Consider the following 18660-nt stretch of genomic DNA (forward strand, 5'->3'; position numbering starts at 1 on the left):
ATGGAGGGTCCCTGGGCAGCCTGAGCTAGTGGGGGCAGCCAGCCCACAGCAGGGTGGAGCTGGGGGCTCTAAGGTCCCTTCCAACCCAACCATTCTGTGATTCTATGATTCTGTGATTTCTGATTGTAGGAAGAGGGTGAGGAGCCTGTTCCTACACCATGCCCAGGCTGCACACCTGCCAGCTGGCAGTGCAGACCCTCCTGCCCCTTGGTCAACATGGGGTTCTGTGCACCCCTCCAAGCCAGCACCAGCACCCCAAGGAGCTTGGGACCTGATGGAAGCCCATCCTGGCCAAGGCTGGGGGCTCCAATTCAAAGCTGAGCTGTCTGGCTGGCTCTGATAAAGGCAACACGGCTTGAGGCCTCCATCTTGTGGCAGCAGGGACAAGTAGCTGGGACAAAACACACAGCTGTTTGCAGCGCAGTGTTTTTTAGCCAGACAGCCAAGACGCTGCTCGCTGCCTCCTCCAAAATACTGCCCCTGCTGAGTCCTACCTGAGGTCACAACAAGGTGTGAGAGCAACTGGAGGCAGAGGTCTGGCAGAGGCAGCAGGGACAACAGCCAAACCCGGCACACATCATCCCCCTGCATTGCTCCTGACACTTTTCTATTAATGCACACACACATGGATATGCTCCATCTGTGCTTCCCACTGCTTGCTCCAGCTCTAGGCTGGAGAACATGCATTCCTTTACATGAAGCTTTGCCCCACTTGTGCAAGCACTGCCTTTGCCACGCTCCAGACTGCAAGGATCCCCTGCAGCACGGTTTGAAGCAGCCAGATCAATGCAGGATTTGGCACTGGCTCTTCCAGTGCTTGACAAACCAGTTCCCAGTGCCACGTATGCCCTGCCTGCACTGTGCCCCTACTCCCTGTTCTCTCTGTGCTCCCCAGGAGCAGAGGCTCTCTGCTGTGGAGAGCAATGCCCATAGATGTGTCTGGATGGTGTGAGGTAGAAGGGAAAATTGGAGCATGGCCTTATGGAGTTGTGGCACCTGAGGCTGTTGCTTTGTAGGAGGAATCTTTGAGGGCTGGAGGCTCTCTGGAGTCACCTGTGGTCCCTGATGGTCACTGGAGACTGTAGAACTGGGGCAAGTGTCCATCCTTCCATTTAGACCCTTTTGTGTGGTACATGTGACAAGGAATGAGGGGACCTGTGGTAACCCCAGTCTGGCTTCATGCTGTGTTTTGCTGTGCTTGCCACCCTGGGGCTTTCTCAAACCTCCATCTCTGCATTGAGATCCCTGGCAGGGACAAGCTGCAGTTACTCAGCACCTGGCAGGTTTTACCCCCCCGAGGCTATCTTCTGTCCATGTCCCTCACCACACCCGTGGGCTGGAGGAGAGCCCGTGCAGCTCTTTATCAGCCACCTGCAGACCCCACTGGCTATGGCCATCCCCAGCCCTGCTGCTGGCTGTGATAAGAGCCAGGGCCCACACACAGCACCCAGCACCTCTTCACCACCTGCCCTGATGAGGCTCACAGCCCAAAGAGCAGGAACTGAGCCCCAGGTACTGATGGTTCTTGTTGGAGTCTTCCCCAGCTTGTCTGCCTACTCGGTGCGCCCTGGGACCCCCAAAAGTGGCATGTAGCAAGGTGTTAGGAGATGGAAGCAGAGAAGTCCTATGAGGGCCACAGTCTGTAGGCACGCACAGAAAGCTGCCCCAGTGCAGAAGGTCCTCAGCATGTCCTTGCTGTGTCACCACACAGGCAGTGACAGATGCAGGGAACTGTTCCCCACCACCTCCTGCAAGCCCTTGGAGAACGAGATCTGTTTCCCTACGGTTTGGGCTTTGTGGGGTAAGGAGTGCATGGGATCCCAGCGTGGGAATGTGGCTCAGCTGGGGAGCTCAGGATGGGCTGGAGACCTCAAGAAAAACTCTCCGTAAAGCTTCCCCATCCACTTGCACCTGTAAGAGCTCTACTCATGCCTACAGACAGCAGAAACACATCTGTCTTCTGGGCACACCACTCAAACACCACCAAACACCACCACCTGAGCCCATATTCTCTGCACATCCACCTGGCCCGGGGGCTCCCAATTCAGCTGCATGGAGTCCCAGAGCAGATCCCTCCCACTTCCTCCCCACAGGCAGCAACGAGAGCAGGACACCAGGGCTGGAGCACAAATGCAACAGATTTTATTTCATCTCATTTGGCTGCTCGCTGTTGGAAGGCTGGCGATGGGTTGGCCCCAGCTCTAGCTGCCACGCTGTCTTAACGGTACTTGGCAGTCAGCACGCTGCCCACAGCGCACAAGAACTTGTCCAGGGAAGCATGGACCTCTGGGGTCAGGGCAGCAGGGTGGTGGATGGCCACCACCACCAGGAAGCATTGTCCCAGGAGCTGCAAGGCAAAAGGAGAAGGTGAGCGAGAGGGTGAGGCGAAGGGTGGCTGCACGGCCCAAGAGAGGGCTGGGGTGGGGGCAGGTTGGGTCAGCCCTTCCCAGACACTCACTTTGAAGTTGACAGGGTCCACGCGCAGCTTCTGGGCATGGAGGTCGCTGAGCTTGGAGAGGGTGCCTGCGATGTCATCAATATGGTTGGCAGCCTCGATCAGGGCACCCACTACCTTCTTGCCGTGCCCCTTGATCTGAGCAGAGCCGTGTGACAGATCAAAGTGGGGGAAGTAGGTCTTGGTCGGGGGGTAGGTGGTGAACATCCTGTGGAGCACAGTGAGTCAGGGCCAGCAGGGCAGAAGGGGAGGGGGACAGGTTAGACAGGGAGGGATAGGACACGGACAACTGAGGACAGGAAGAGGATCAGCGACAGATGGGAGAGAGGCAGCCGGAGGACAGAGAAGTACACCTACCTCTCCAGGGTCTCGGCGCCATACTCATCAGCATGGCTGCCGATTTTGGAGAAGATGCCCTTGACGTTGTTCTTGTCAGCAGCGGACAGCACCATGGTTGCACCTCCGCGTTGGCAGCCCCCAGCACGGGTGCTCCTCCAGTCTGCTGTCAGCCTTATATGCTGTGCTGGTCACTGCCCGCCCCCCAGCCCGCCCCATAGATTCTGGACCCCAGCCAGGCAGGACTGCTGCCCTGCCCCACCCACGATACTGCACAGGCTGGGGGGGTTGGATCCTGGCACGAGCTTGGGCTCGGTTGGGGCAATGTGATGTTGGCATGATCTGGATTTAGGGTTAGGATTAGGGTTAGTGTCTGCATCAGCATGGGTTGAGGTTAGGGTCTGCCTTGGAGAGGGTGGAGCAGTCGGTCCCCAGTCCCCTGGCATGGAGTTAGGGCTGAGGTGCCTACGAGGGGTCCCTGAGGAGGCCAGAAAGGATGTGTTCTACTCAGGAGGAGCAGGCAGAGTGAAGGAGACAGAAATATGGGGGCTGCAGGCTCAGGAGCACTGTGGAAGTCTGTGCCTCAAGGAGCTGCCCCTGTGATGCAGACTGACCTCTCCAGCACAGCCCTTGCATGCATGCAAACTGCCCCAGTACATGCACTGTCCCTACGCACACCACTCTGCAATGTAGCCCCTACACACACACCACCACTCTTTCTCACTGCACCTTCTGCTCATTTCTTCTGCACTCCTCACACCAGTGCACCCCAATGCATCCTCATGTCTTTCTCCCTGACCGCAGTTTGCATCCCTTTGCAAACAGACCCCAGAGCTCCCTTTGTCCCAGCCCCTGCTGCTATGGGGGCTCGGGGTGACCCTAACTGCTGGAAATGGGGCACAAAGAAGAGCTACAGGGTCAGATCCTGATGCAGGCACTGTCCTGCAGCCACAGGAGTTCGCAACAGGGGAAAAGGGGAATGTATGGCCATAACGACCCCTGGTGAGCTCTGCATGTGGCAAATGATGAAGATGAGGAGGAAGGTGAGGAGAGTGAGGAAGATAAGGAGGGCTGGGAAGGTGAAAAAGGTTGCAGTGGTTCCAATAGGTTTGAGAGCTGGCATGGGGAGGGACAGTTCACACCCGTGTTTCCTCCATTTCCAGCGGTTCTTATCATTTGTGTTTGGGGGAGATTAGCTTGGCCTGGCACCATATCAGAGCACAGGAGGAGGGGAAGAGTGGAGGAGGGGGACTGCTCTTCTGGGAAGCAGAAGGAGGGGAGGCTGTGTATTTGCTGCCCATGCACACGTCAGTGGGGCAAACTGCAAAGGCAGAAGAGCTCCTCCAACTGAGGGCACAGGAATAACTGGGTGAAAGTGAACACAGATGTGCTGAGATGTAGATAGTGCTTTGAAGTATGGAGGAAAAGCACTGCATTTGGAAGTGTGCTCACAGGAACGGGGTATAGCTTTGGTACTCCCTATCAAAGCAGGTGCTGATTTCCTGGTGCAGCTTCCCTTACTCCTCACAAACCCCGATTTTCTCCACTGGTCACAATGCAGAGCAAACCCAGGGCTAGTTTACTATCTTATGACCCACCATCTCCTTCAGGTCTAAAGCCAGTGACGTAAAAGCAGCAGCCTTGTATTGGACTACAGCTCTGCCTGTGACATTTCTAGCCTCTCCAGATGGCATGGGAAAAGCAGGCACCCAGGGCACAAGTGGACGGGCTCTTCCCAGGCAACTGCTAGAGAGTTGTGGCTTAGGGGCTATGAATTGTGTTTGTACTTCATAGTTCACAGTAGATTTTTTTCACTCAGTGAACTCGTCTAGTTGCCCACAAAATTCATGCAGGCATTAAGCTCCCACAGCATTCCCAGTGAAGTCCTGAACAGCCATGGTGATAGAGCCAGGAGAGATCAATCCTTCCCCTATGGAAAATTGTTCAAGGTGTTCAAAGAAACACATTTGGCTTCACCCACCCCAAGCAGGTTTGCAGGCATGGGAAGGTGCAGGCTGAGCTCCATCCACAGAGTCCTGCTACCAGCTTCAGGATCACGTTTAACCAAGCAGGCCCCATGCCAGACCTGGAGGAAGGAGCTTCCTTCCTCCCTCCCTCCCTCCCTCAGGGTGCAGGGAAGCACTGAGTGTACCCCAGCCCACCCTGGACCCCTATGCCCTTTCCCCAGCCCCAGCACACATGGACACAGTGCTGCAGCAATGGTGTCTTTATTGATGACTTGAAGTTGCAGACGATGGTTCATCTGTACTTCTCAGCCAGCACAGCAGACACGGCAGACAGGAACTTGTCGAAGGCAGCATGCACCTCTGGGGTGTAGTCTTTGCCCAAGTGTGCAGCCAGCACCACCTGGATGCACTGCGACAACAGCTGCAAGGCAAACAGAGGCTCAGTACCCTTGCTCTGGATGGAGGTCTCTCAGCCCCAGTCTGTCTCCCATCCTGGCCCTGCCACCACCCCTGGCCTCCAGCTCCTGGCTCCCAGGATCCCAGCTCCCAGGAAACTCATCACACTCTGACCTCAAGACCCCAAGGCTCCAGGACTCCTGACCCAAGGACTGCCTGATTGCAGGACCCCTTTGCCCCAGGACCTCCTGGTCCCAAGACCTCCAAGATCCCAAGACCCCTGACCCCAGGACCCCAGGACCCCCAGACCCAAGCCTCTGCTCACCTTGAAGTTGACGGGGTCAACACGCAGGTTGTAGGCATGCAGGTTGCTAAGCTCAGACATGGCCTGGCTGAGGCTGTCCATGTTCTTCACGGCGTTGCCCAGGGCACCCAACACCTTCTTGCCATGGCCACGGATCTGGTCAGAGCCGGGCGAAAGGTCGAAGTGAGGGAAGTAGGTCTTGGTCTGGGGATAGGCGGTGAACATCCTGCCGGAACGAGGCTGGTCATTCTGCTGCCCTGCAGCTCCCCCTGGCCCAGCCCGCACACCCCAGGATCTGGTCCGCACCCCTTGGCTCCCCCTCCCCCATTCCCACCCCACCAGGTGTTCCTGGGCCTGGCTCGCACCTAAGTAGAGCCTCAGCTCCGAATTCCTCCTGGTGAGAAGCGGCCTTCTCCCAGGCCTGCTGGATGAGCTTCTTGTCCTCGGCAGTCAGCATGGTGGCAGCTGGTGGGGTGGGCTGGTGGCTGATGGCAGTGCGTGGTGGAGGACTCTGAGGGCCGACCTCTTATAGCTCCCTGCACACCCGCCCCAGCCTTATCTTATCCACACGGTGGGGCCGTGGCTGTGCAGCGCTGGGAGCAGGGAGCGGCAGTGCTTCGGGGGGCCCTGACACCCACAGAGGGGGCCCTGAGGGGGCCCTGCTGCCCTGCCCTGTCCTACCCTGCCCTGCCCTGCTCTGCCAGCTGGGTTGGCCCTCTGCACTTCACGCAGAGGGGATCCCAGGCAGCCCCTCGCCAGGCTGGAGGAAGGCATGCATCAGGGCTGCACCCTGTAGTTGGCAGCTACTGTCCTGTGGATGCTGCAGCCACGGCCTTGTGCTGCTTGGCGCTCCTGTCAGGATGCACCCTTCTTCCCTCGCCCAGAGCCTGCGTGGCTTCTTGTTCCCCAGGCCATGCTATCCTCCAGCCTCTGACACATCCAGCCCTCTCCAAAGAGCTCCTGGGCCTGTTCCCCTCCCATGCCACCTTTGTGCTCCCATCATCTGTCTGCAGCAGCCTAGAGAAACCTGGGTGAGGAAGAACCTCCTTTTTTGGCACCTGGTCTTTCCAAAGTCTGTACCTGCTTGCTCATCATCCTTGCCTTGTTCCCATCCCACTGTGTGCTCCTGCCGCTCTCCCACAGGACATCCCATAGGGCATGCAGCGGTTGGGGACTGTCATATCCTTCATTGAGCCTCTGCATGAAATCACTGATACAAATCTGGGCTTAGGGGTGTACCCCATGCTGACCTACAATGTAAATTGTTGATTTAAACATTCAGGTTACCCAGAGACACACAAAGATAGGATGCTTTAAAAACTTACTGCTCACAGAAGGTGCCCTGGTCAACACCAGCAGATTTAGAGCAGCTCAGTGGTTTAAAAGTTCTGCATCTTATCCCTGTTCTCCTTGCCCAAATACAGTGCTTATGTTTTGTGAACAAGAAGAGCACTGCGGCTTGTAGTGCCAGTTCATGCTCATTTGCTTAGGGCTTTGCACACATCTTTTCATGTCAAAAATCTTCTGAGACCTGCATGAGCAGTGAGTGAACTGAGCAGGGAGCTCAGTAAATGAAGTAAATGAAATGGAATCACTCTGCCCTTAGACACAGATGCACGGGATGATATCACAGTTATTCACCTGCCCACAACACGTGGATCACTCAGGTGGAGAACACACCAACAAACAAAGGAGGGGCTTCTGAATTTCAAGCTGCTCTAACACTCCAGGTGTTTTTTTTGTGTGTGAAGAGGTGATGTGTACCACTGTAAAGTCTTGGAAATACTTTGGAAGAGAAAGCAAGGATGAAAACAAAGAAATCCGCAAGCCTTTTATCAGCTGGGAGCTGGGGTATTGGCCGAGAGCCATGGACGATCCATGCATTCCCTTCAGGGGAATGCCAAGCACTGGGAATTTTGGTCCCTCAGATGTCATCATTGATCTCCAGGGGCCATTAGTCTTCCCAAATTTCAAAAGCAAGCAAAGTTCCCGATGCAAATATAGGAAATGTCAAGCTGAGGGGAAGGAGTCTTTACCAAACAGGTGGGACTAAGCAGGTGTGATTGCCTAAGGTGTTCACCTTGTCCAGACCCATTGGAGAAGAGCACGCACAGTCAATAAGCAGCACTGCCCTGTGCAAATCATGCCATTTGGCAATGCAGCTGTTGTTCAGAACAGGCTGTGCTGGATTTTGGAGAGTCTAAACAAGAAGCCAGGGTCCATTCATTATTCTAGCAAGGTAAAAGAATATTTCCTGATCAGCTTTACATTGGGTCGACATAGCTTCTGAACTGTGAGCAGTAGTAGTCACAGGGCTCTATCCTGTTCTGGGCTTCTGCTCAGCAGTATGTTATTCTCATTATGCACATGAACTTACACAGCTTAGTATTTTTCCCTCTGTATTATGTAGTGATTTCCAAACACAGTGCCAAGACGCTAAGGTGGGGGTGCAACATGAAAGATGAAAGCACAGAGACCAAAGATCACAGTTGAATTATTTATTGTGGTCTGCAGATGGCTGAGCCCCTGCATAGGGCAGTTGAGGGGACTGCATTGGAAGAATACCCAGAACTTGGCAGCTGTTGTGTGCCATCGGTGCACGTCCCTAACACAGTGTGGAAGCCATTTATCTGTACTTCTCAGTCAGAACAGAGGAAACACTGGACAGGAACTTGTCCCATGCAGCATGAACTTCTGGGGTGAAATCACTGGGATAGCGGGCAGCCACGGAGCACAGGATACAGTGGGAAAGCAGCTGAAAGGGGGAAAAAAAAGGTGAAATCCATTGTGATCAGTAACAGATGCCAACCTAAGAGTCTGCAACGTGCTCTGGAATGAAAAAAATCCCCAACCAGGGTAATGTCCCAACCATGTCCCAACCAGGTAACAGATTAAACTCGACCAGATGGTTTGCTAGAAAATCCAGTCTCAGGTTAAAAATCAGCTGGGGAACCAGCAGCAACATAAGGCTGTACCACATAGTCAGGGATCAAGCTCCTATTAGTTTAAATGACCAGTGGCCTCTAGTTCTGTGGCTGGTAATTTTCATCCCTGAAAGTGTGCCTGCTCACCTTGAAGTTCACTGGGTCCACCCTAAGGATGTAAGCATGCAGCTCGCTCAGTTTGGCCAAAGCACCTCTAATGTCATCGATGTTCTTCACAGCTTCCCCAATGGCATTCAGGACCTTGGAGCCATGACCACGAAGCTGAACTGAGCCTTGGCTGAGATCAAAGTGAGGGAAGTAGGTTTTTGTCTGAGGGTAGCTGGCAAAAAGCCTGGAGGAGAACAAGACAACAAAGTTCAGCAGTGGAAAAGGCATGTCTGATCTGGCAAAGCCTCAGGACAAGTGCACTGTAAAGCTGCAGAAATACACTCCTTCAAACTGCAGTAAGCTGAATGAATGGTTGGTGTGAGTGGTGCTGGAGTCCCAGCAGGAATCTCACAATATTTCAGGCTGATTGTAAATAGCATTTAAATAACTTTGAACAACAACATTTAACAAATGTGGACAGCTGTTCTCTTAATGTCCATTACATGGCAACTTAGGTGATAAATCAGTTTAAGTTCATTTCCTAGTAGTGATAACCCTATTTCAGGACACCGAGTATGAATGACTTTGAATTCCTCTTTAGGGCTCCTAGCTATAAATTCTCAATTACTATAATGGGAAGCAAGCCCATAGATGGTAAAAAAATATTTTTTTTGCTGTAAAATTTTGAAGCCATCAGAATTTAGTAGCACAGGTGTGATTCCAGAAAAAAAAAACGCATGTTAAATAACATACAGCTCATCAAGCAGTTCTCATCAATCCTAACATGACTGCATGAATCTCACTCATGCAGCACTGAAGCAAGATGCATCCTAACTGCAAGGTCAGAGGAAGCACCCTGTGCTGCGGGTGACTTACCTCTCCAGTGATTCTGCCCCAATGGCCTCAATCTGGGCAGCCACCTTTGCCCAGATGGTGGTCACGGCAGCCTTCTCAGCTTGGGTCAGCGTCATTTTGCAGGAGAGTGCTGGCTCAGGCTCCCTTCAGTGAACACCCAGAGCAGGTTGTACTAAGTGCCCTCGCAGCCCTGGTTATAAAGAGGAAGAGGAGAGCGGGCCTTGGCGTCTGTCCGCACTCATTGGTCACTCCAAAGGCCCACCCATGGAGGTGGGAGACCCTTATCTCCCCCTGAAACAAAGCCCATTTCGGTAAGGGTCAGTGCACTGGCCTCCTGGTTTGCTGGTGTTATCAGCTTCTTGCTTCTTAGCACGTACTGGCCGCGTGGTGTGAAAAAGTTGACTGGGCGCATATGAACAGAGAGATAGAGGTGGAACATTCTAGTGATGGAGGATCAGGACATGCCTTTAAGTGGATTTGGAGCAAACTAAAAAGCTTGGATAGTAATTTGTATTTGTCACCTTGCTTCAAACAGATGTGCACACAAGACTGGGTCTTTCTGGGCCATATCTCCAATACACACGGCCACTACATGGCCCAGTATTGCACATTCAGTACTTCTAGCACTAGGTAGTGCTAAGGACAGCTGGGATGTGTGCAGTATGGCTCGGGGGGGGGGAGTGAGACCCTGATTCTAAGGCAAACTGGAGATTTTGGCACATGTTCCAGCACTGTCAGGCATTTACTGGCCTCTTGCGAAGAGTTAGGGACTGACTCCACTACTGATATTGCTGATTACAGCACCAGTAGTCGTGATTCACATGGATACAGGGAGAGACAGCTTATGAAATCAAGTATAGTACTAAAAAGAAGCATGTTTATAGGAGAAAGCCCAGTCAGATGTGCACAGTTCCTCACCATCCACAGATCTCAAGTTGCTGAGTGCTTCCTGAGACAGTAACATTGATATTTCCCAGCAGTTTGTTTCCTTAATCTGTAATTCCCTCTGATACAGAGGGATACTGAGCTGCATCAGTAAACACCCCATACTGCATCTCTTTGATTTGCAGCTGTGTGATTCTTACAGCCAGTTATCCCTTGTGCCTTGAAATAGCCCTCAGCACATCAGACAGTGCTGGTGTACACTGTGCTGCATGCTGGGCATGCACACAAAGCCCAGTCCTGTGCTAGAAGGTTTGTGTCTTCAGTGCATGGACACGTGTGGTGGGTGAAGGGACAAATGAGTAAAGAAAAGGCCAGCATAGCTCTGTAATCACAGCTAAGTGGGCAAAGTATCCAGGAAATACCCAGGTGGAGATGGTTGCTACCAATGCTTGGGGAATATTGTGTCAGCACATGAAGCAGAGGTGAGTCCCTCTGTCACCCCACTGAACCTCAGAAGCAGTGCATGGCAAGCTGGTGGCACGGGCAGGTGTCAAATCCTGTTCTTTGCCCAAACAGCTCTGCATCTTGTGCTGAGCAGGTTGACATGTATAAGCCAGATTCCTTCTCAAGATGTGTTTGTGTTTCACAGCACTACCAGCGGCTGCACGCAATGTGCTCCAGATGTGGCTGCCCTGCTGACAGGACAGGCACTAAGCTCTTTACACAGGAAAATGCTGTATTCAGTTTACATAGCTTAAATGGATGGAGGTATTGAGAGAAGCTGTATTCATCATCTCTAATTACACGCATTTAAAAAACATGTGCAGTGTTCCAATAGGAAAATACTTTGAAAATAATGCTGTTGTTGTCTTCTTCTGAAAGCGCTGCCTCCGACATCGCCCACTGCATGGCTATGCTCCAAGCTCTGCTGACAGTGCTTGAGGGAAGTCCCTGTGACTCAGATATAGCCAGGCAGATGCCAGCAATACTCCTTCCTATTTTGCTGCCAGCTGTTTAACCTGAACAGCGATCCTCCACGACTGGAGGATTAATGTCAAAGTAGGCATGAAGATCAGAGTGATGCCTGCACCGGAGGCTTGTTGGTTGTACATGAACTACAAGTGCTGAAATCTTTATTGAATTTGGATTCTTTTTCCAAGAGTTGCTCCTCACTATCACAAAAGTCAGAGCAGCTCAAAGGTGACAGTGGTTTGCTAGGAGGGGCTCACTGCTTGCCTAGGGTCAGAGTTGTGCTGGGGACAGCTTCAGGGGCTCTTCAGAAAGGAGCCTGGTGGGAGTAGAGTGATTTGCAGCCATGTGCAGCAATGTGACATGGAGAGTGATGAGCTGTCCTTTCTCAGCCAAGTTCCTTGCCCCACTGTTCCGGCTGCCCACAGGGTGCTGAGCCTTGGAGCTCCTGGCCCACGCGACTCAAGGAATTGGACAACACAGCCACTCTTGTTCCTCTGGTCGCAGGATTGATACATCCTCTGGGAAGCTGCTTCAAATGTATATCTCCCTCTCTTTCTGTTGCTTTTCATAGTTAGGCTTCATAAACCTACAGCATGAGTACAGGCTATATATCTTTGTTATGAAGCTGTGAAATGTCTCCAGGGCCTTGGGAAGGAGCAGCAGGCTGAGCTGGCGTGTAGTCCTGCTGCACAGCAGCCTGGCTTTGGGGCTGCCTGTCCTGCCACATGCTGCTCCTGCAGGAACAAAGCATGGAGCAAACACGAAAAGTGCTTTTTTGCACTAATGTAGCTCTTCTTTTCATCCTGCTCCCAAAGCAGGGTGTCAATTGAAGTCAGCAACAGACCTGTTTGCTCACTATAAGTGGGGTTATAATTTCCAGCTCATTAAATGAACGGTTGTACCTCTATGAGAGGGGGTAACTGTCCCCATGGGCGCCTGTTCTGCACCATCACCTCTCTCTCAAGGGAATTTCAGCAGGTAACAGTGGCACACACATCTGCTCTAACTGAAGAATTTGGGTGCATTAAGCTTTGGAAATCTTAACAGCAGAATCTTTATCCTGGCTTTATTCTTTCATTTCCTACTAGCACTCAAAGAGCTTGCAGCTTTCTAGAGCTTTGCTTTAACTCATCTCCAAGAGCTGGAAGTGCCAAATACGCCTGCACTTTTTTTATTGAAGAATATAAAGTTATGCTTGGAAGCAGACACACTGGGAAATTCTAACGTAGCTGCCCAGCACTGGAGCACGATGAATGCTCTGCTGTGATAACGTGACTGCTCTTTAATCGCTCACCAACAACTCTCTCCCCTCAATGACAGCTTCTCTTGCTTCAATTGTTATCACCTGCCTGGCAGAGAATGGCTGTGCAGATTAAGCCCTCACTGCGGGTGCTCATCTCCCTTTCAGTCCCCAACCACCCATCTCTGCCTGAAGTCCAAGGGAAGAATCTCACAGAGAAAAACCCAGAGTGGGGATATCTCAGAACATTCAAATATCTAAATATTGCTATCAAATATGGATGAACTTATGTGAAAAACCTGGGCCATTCTCTGATATAATTGCTGATAGTTTTCTGATCTCAGCTGGACACACAGTAAGACAAATGAGCCAAAAGAGCTGCCAGGGGAATACAGTTTGTGGCACTTGCAGCTGGCCAGCAGCTTGTAGTTCTGGAACTGTAATAACTGAATGATTCAAAGTGACCAAAGGAGATCTCAAGACATGAAAATAGTGAAGGGGTGTGTGGGCACACGGCAAGAGGTGGGAATGAACCTTGAGGCACCATGGGCGCTGGAGAGGTGTGAGGTGCCAGGGGCACTGTGGATATGTGAGGTGCTGGAAGGCACTGGTGGTGCCAGGCTGATCTGGCGCACTGTGCATGGGCATGTGAGGTATTGATCCACAATGGGAACACTGGGCTGATGGAGGGAGCACTGCTGGGTAGCGTGAGGTGCTGGGCCGAGCTGTAAGCCCTTGGCTGAAGTGGGAGTGCTGAGTGGGGTGTGAGAGGTGCCGGGCTGAACAGGGGGCACAAGGGCTTGGACATCTTCTGACTCTAAGGATTCTATGATTCTATATTGGCTGTCTGGAGGCACTGAGCTCCAACTTGGCATGCTGGGGGTCTGAATGTGAGATGCTGTGCTGCGCTGGGGGCACAAGGGCTCCAGTTTGATGTCCTGGCCTGACGGGGGGGGGCACAGGGAAGGGAGCCTACAAACAGGAGGGGAATCAACTCTTAGAAAGGGTAGATAACAGCAGCACCAGGGGTTGAGGGAGGGAGGATTTAGGTTGAATGTCAGGGGGAAGTTCTTTACAGAGAGAGTGGTGAGGTGCTGGAACAGCTGTCCAGAGAGGTTGCAGATGCCCCGTCCATCCCTGGAGGTGTTCAAGGCCAGGTTGGATGGGGCCCTGGGCAGCCTGGGCTGGTATCAAATGTGGAGGTTGGTGGCCCTGCGTGTGGCAGGGGGTTGGAGATTCATGATCCTTGAGGTGCCTTCCAACCCTGGCCATTCTGTGATTGTGTGAAATGTGAGACGCTGAACTGTTGTGAGGACAAGAGGCTCCAACTTGACGTGCTGTGCCGCACTGGGAGCTCGGGGCTCAGCTGTGAGGTGCCGGGCTGCACTTCAGGCACACGTCTGCACTGCGAGGTGCCGGGAGGGACAGAGGGCACAAGGCCGAGGGCAGCCGCCGGGCACCCGGGCTGTGCGGGCTGCGCTGCGGGCACGGCGCCGAGCTGCGAGGCGCGGGGCCGCACCGAGGGCGCCGTAGCGGCGGCCCGGGCCCTGAGCGCGGGCCGCCCGGGAGCTCCGCGCCCGCAGCTCCGCCCCGCCGATCGACCGCGGCTCGGGGGAACCGGCGGCGACGGAGGCGCGGAAGCGGAAGTCGGGCGGGCCGGGCCGCTTTCCTGCCGAGCCGCGTCGTTGCCCGCCCGGTGCTCGCTGCGGCGCGGCAGCATGGGCGAGAGCACCAGCCCCATCAGCGTTATCCTTGTGAGCTCGGGCAGCCGCGGCAACAAGCTGCTCTTCCGCTTCCCCTTCCAGCGCGGCGCCGAGCACCCCGCCGCCCAGGCCAGTAAGTGCGCGCCGGGCCCGGGGCCGCTCCGTGCCGCGGGGCCGCGATGCGGCCCGGTGCCGGCGGCCCCTCCACGGCCTCCCTCGGCTGGCGTGGCACCCCGCTGTCAGGCGCAGGGTTTGTGCTTGGATGGCCCGAGGGTCGGACCGCATCCCTGACGGTCCCCTCCTACTCGAGTTGCTCTATGAGTTCTGTCCGTTCCGCACAGCCCTGCCTTGGGTCTGCAGTGACGGATGTGGAGCCGTGCCCACGTGTGCGCCCTGGCGTTGGTGTCCTGCGCTTTGCAGTGCGCTGCTGAAAAGCCAGAGTGGGTTTGGGAGGGCTTAGCGTGGTCAGTGCTGTGGGATTACAGCATCACGGCTTGCAAACCTAACCTGTCACCGGGCAGCGTTACAATCAGGTTTCGGTTTCAGTGTGAGTGTGGTGCCTAGGAACATCTAACAGTTCGGGAGAACACACCAAAGTGATCATGAGAGGCACGTGTTGGGTGAGCCCTGTGTGTCCCAACCAGGGATGAGGTTGTTTCCCTTGGGTTGTTTGCCAGCTGCCATATGTCACAGAATCACAGTCATAGAATCATCTGAATTGGGGTGGACTTTTAAAGGCCTTACGGTTCAACTCCCCCAAAATGAACAGGGACACCCACAGCTCCATCAGTGCTCAGTGTTCACCCAGCCTGACACTGTCTCCAGGAGCAGGGCACTCACCACCTTTCTGGGCAATCTGTGCCAGTGCTTCTCCACCCTTATTGCAAAGAACTTCCTCGCATCCAATCTGACTCTGCCCTCTTTTGGTTTGAAACCATTTTCCCTTGTCCTGTCACACCAGTCCCTGTATCTCATGTGAGTTTTAATGCCCCTTTTTAGATTGTGAGTCATTTTTCACTGAGGAGGAATTATTTTTTACCCCATTTTGTCCTTATAAGTAAAACCTGACAAGATTATTGCTATTTACTGTCTGCTTCCCTCCTGCCGCTCCCCAGCTTTTTGTTGGTAAAAGATTTGGATATGTGTCACTGCAGAGGGGGCTTCTGGAACATCACTATTGTCCTGAAACATGAGCAAGAATGTGGATAATTAATGAGATGAATTTTTAATTTTCACTTCCTTGAATTGCAAAATGGCTCTGCTAACATGAATTGTTCCCTGGTACTTGGCAGGAAAGTTGTTTCTTTGAATGCTTTTGTTTTCTCTATGTCCCTTGAAAATGTAAGCTTCTTGCTCCCATTTGTTAATGTGTCTGAGTGGGAGCTGCAAAAACAAAACCAAGACCTTACTGTGCGCTTCAGGAGATTGCTCCCTGAGAAAGCTGTCTTTATTCTTTGCCTCAGATAAACCACGGAGTCGATATGCGGTGAATAGCTCTGGTGATACCTCAGAGGACCAAGATGGGGACTCCAGGTAGGGAGAAAACGATTCTCCTCATCTGACTTTACAACTGGGGAGGAGCTGGCCTCCTTTTTTCTTACTGCTAGTTCAGTAGGCAAACACTTGTAGTGCACAGATGACCTGCAGAGGGATATTGTAATGCTGAGTTAGGAGAAAATCAGTGTTTGATAGTAAGAAATGTCTAATGCTGGTGAGTCTGCTGTATTCCAGGCAAAGTGTAGCTCGGGTCAGCTGTGCTTGTCAGAAAGCCTGTGGTACTCTTTCAGAGCCAGGAGCATTAATCCTTTGGCAAAATTCCACTTTTCTCCACCTACCTACCTGTAACTGGCTCTCTTACACAGTTGCCTCATGTTCTTCCTTAGCTTAACACAGATATGATCCTGATACAGAATTGCTGTGCACTACTGAGTAACTAACTTTGTTTCCGGGGTTGTAGCTGCTTGTGTATTCATGAAGTGAAATAGTGGCTCAGGAGGGCTCTGAGACTTAGAAACTGAGTTTTTCAGCTGCAGGAAATTAGAGAGTAACAAAAACACCGAGCAGAGGTGGTGCGTTGTTCAGCATGCACATACATAGACATGGGCCCTCTAACTGGTGTTGGGAGAAAATCTGAAATCTGCTGTGTTCTAAATCTATCATTATCAGATAGGAGACAAACTTGGGCCACAGTTCAGTTGTAGACTTTTTTTTTTTTTTTTGTGGCATGTCTTTTAATTTCAGATATTAATGCTGGAGTAGTTGCTGCTGTTCTCTGATATAAGAATGAAGAAGTTGTCACTGCTTTTAAGCAAAAGGCAATTTAGATGGCAATCTTGAAAAATGTAAGCTGGTTCTTAAGTCTGACTAAGAATAGTTTCACTAAAATTACAGCCATCCCTGGCAGTAAGTTCATTAAATTTGTACATTTTTCCAGGACTGGCACCTTAGGAAAACAGTATAACAGAGGTAACACATCTTGCTTGAGGTCATTTGTGTCTATTACATCTTCTGGTATTTTTGAAACCTTCCATTGCAGCGTTCTGTCTTGTCTCCATGGAACACAGTGTGGTACAGTGCAGAACTGAAGCAAGACCAAAATGTGTTTCTTAAGTTTGATATCTGTTGAATGGCAGTTCAGACTGTCCACAGGACAGTGCCAGGTGTGCAGCCTGGCAGCGCCCAGTGAGTGTTTGGTGGTTGTGATAATTTGACAAATTGTGGTCAGATGAGACCACTGCTTGTAGTCCAGTATTTTACTGAAAGTAGTTTTAAGTATTGAATGGTTGAATGTCCTGAGCTGCAGTCTGCCTTAAACAAGCAGATGGTTTTATTGTAGCAGTGTGCAGGAATCAGGGGCTGAGGGCCAGCACTCAGGTCTCTTGGGTCAGGTATTAGCTATTGAGCTTCTAGGGAGCTGAGTTCCCTCAGCACAAAGTATCAGTTTTGTGGCACTCCACCGAGTGGATGTGGGCCGTTCTGAAGCACTGAGTGAAAGAATACCAAGACACAAATCCCCCTCTGCAGTGATGGCCTTCAGAAAAAGCAGTTGCTGTTTGTGCAGTCTTACACAGCAGTATACACACCAATCCATCCTGCACTGTCTGCACCTGATGGTTATTGAGGTTACTGGAGCTTATAAGCTCTATATTTGTGTACCTGATGTTGAGGTGTTTGCCAACACAGGTCTGTTATCAGGACGTGCCTTGGTATCATCCCCTATGGATGCAGGTACGGGGGTGGTGGGAGCAGCATCTTGTTGCTCTGAAGTGTTAGTCCTGCTCACACAGCTGTGTGTCTGCACTCAGAAATTCAAAGCGTCTTTCAAAACTGCATTTGTTTCAGTTTTGTTTATGAAAAAACCTCTATCCCATATTCCCAGTGCTGTGAATGCACTGAAAAAGCTATCTTCTCTCACAGGAATGTAGAAGGGAAGCTTGCAGGCGCATTTAATGCAACAGCTAAATATCCTTCTCTTCAGCAGTACCTGCTAGTAGAAGAAATTACCAATGCTCTTCATAAGTACTGATGAGTCACATTAGGCAAGAAGTTGTTTATCTTTTCACTAGACTTAATGACATAGATAGAAATAATATTCCAGCACTAGGTACACAAGTGCACCTTCCATCAGGAAGCTATAAAGTCTCTTCAGGGCTGTGCACAGCAGGTGGCTCAGGTATGCATGAGACAGGTGGAGGTGTAACAGAGTTGGGACTGTGCAGAAGAACAGATCCTGGGAGTGAGCAGAGGCAGAGGGGCAATGGCTGGGGAGAGAGGGAGATACCTGTGGCTTGTAGTCATTGTGAGTGGACGAGGAAAAGAAGGAGCTTAAATATTATATGCCCTAAAACCAGTGTTGTCAGTGAGCCAGTGGGATTCTGGCTGAGAAGCTGTATGATTTTTTTCCCCTGGGCTCCAGGTTATTTTATGTTTCTATTGAAGGCACAGGAGTGACCAGGTTTGTGAGAGCCCCTCCTGTCTCCCCATAGCAGTTCTGTCCTGGTGCAGCACAGAGCTGCAGCAGCGCTCTCCTTGGAGCAGCAGTCCTCAGATTCATCAGCATGAAGTCCCATCCACGTGCTGCTGGTTTCGATGATCTGATTGGAGTTGTCCCACGTGAAAGTCATTTGTAAATCACTGTGTTATTTCTGGAAGGCTGCTTCAAAGAATGGTTGGCAAAAAGATGCCTTTAAATCACCACGTATCGGTAGTAGCTATGGATGTTTTTTGGCAGCATGAATTGGGGTTTTGGAGAGGGCAGATGCTAAGCTGAGCGGATGGTGTGTGGCAAGTTTGATAATGTTCTCATGTTTAGTAACAAAGGCTATTTCAGATCTATCTAGTCACTGCAATAGTTTGTATGAAGGTTGGACCCATCCTGCTTTATACTGGATGACTGCCTTCAATTCACTGGCAATCTAGGATCAAATATGTCCTAGAGAACATTCAATATCACTTTTTTTCCAAGCTGTTAGAAGCCAGAACAGTTACTTTTGAGCCGATCTCTTGTGGAGCAGT

The 18660-nt window shown here is 51.7% G+C and overlaps 4 protein-coding genes across 7 annotated transcripts in view; 1 reads left to right on the top strand and 3 right to left on the bottom strand.

Annotated features, from left to right (window-relative positions):
- Window positions 1–2120: 2120 nt before the first annotated feature.
- On the bottom strand, window positions 2121–2954 carry LOC122165259 (hemoglobin subunit alpha-A). Its single transcript, XM_042828086.1, has 3 exons — window positions 2813–2954; window positions 2459–2663; window positions 2121–2347 (listed from the first exon to the last, which is right to left on the bottom strand). The coding sequence occupies exons 1-3, from the start codon at window positions 2905–2907 to the stop codon at window positions 2219–2221; spliced, it is 429 nt and encodes a 142-aa protein (XP_042684020.1). The 5' UTR covers window positions 2908–2954; the 3' UTR covers window positions 2121–2218.
- A 2049-nt stretch (window positions 2955–5003) lies between these two features.
- Window positions 5004–5973, bottom strand: LOC122165272 (hemoglobin subunit alpha-D). The gene is made up of 3 exons (XM_042828114.1): window positions 5824–5973; window positions 5480–5684; window positions 5004–5179 (listed from the first exon to the last, which is right to left on the bottom strand). The coding sequence occupies exons 1-3, from the start codon at window positions 5913–5915 to the stop codon at window positions 5051–5053; spliced, it is 426 nt and encodes a 141-aa protein (XP_042684048.1). The 5' UTR covers window positions 5916–5973; the 3' UTR covers window positions 5004–5050.
- A 2111-nt stretch (window positions 5974–8084) lies between these two features.
- On the bottom strand, window positions 8085–9461 carry LOC122165072 (hemoglobin subunit pi). Its single transcript, XM_042827704.1, has 3 exons — window positions 9367–9461; window positions 8530–8734; window positions 8085–8213 (listed from the first exon to the last, which is right to left on the bottom strand). Exons 1-3 carry the CDS (start codon window positions 9459–9461, stop codon window positions 8085–8087), a joined length of 429 nt encoding a protein of 142 aa, XP_042683638.1.
- A 4650-nt stretch (window positions 9462–14111) lies between these two features.
- Window positions 14112–18660, top strand: part of NPRL3 (NPR3 like, GATOR1 complex subunit) — a 39150-nt gene continuing 34601 nt past the window's right edge. For 2 of the 4 annotated variants that reach the window (XM_042828033.1, XM_042828034.1), the window contains exons 1-2: window positions 14115–14278; window positions 15609–15678. In XM_042828033.1, the coding sequence (XP_042683967.1) occupies window positions 14161–14278; window positions 15609–15678 (188 nt within the window). In that variant the 5' untranslated portion in view covers window positions 14115–14160. Of the gene's footprint in view, window positions 14279–15608; window positions 15679–18660 lie in introns of those variants that run through there. The other 2 variants (XM_042828036.1, XM_042828037.1) reach the window with 2 other exon arrangements.

This window comes from Centrocercus urophasianus, unplaced genomic scaffold (genome assembly GCF_019232065.1).
Source record: "Centrocercus urophasianus isolate 14NV4802_14NV808 unplaced genomic scaffold, USGS_Curo_1.0 seq_29, whole genome shotgun sequence".
NCBI lineage: Eukaryota > Metazoa > Chordata > Aves > Galliformes > Phasianidae > Centrocercus > Centrocercus urophasianus.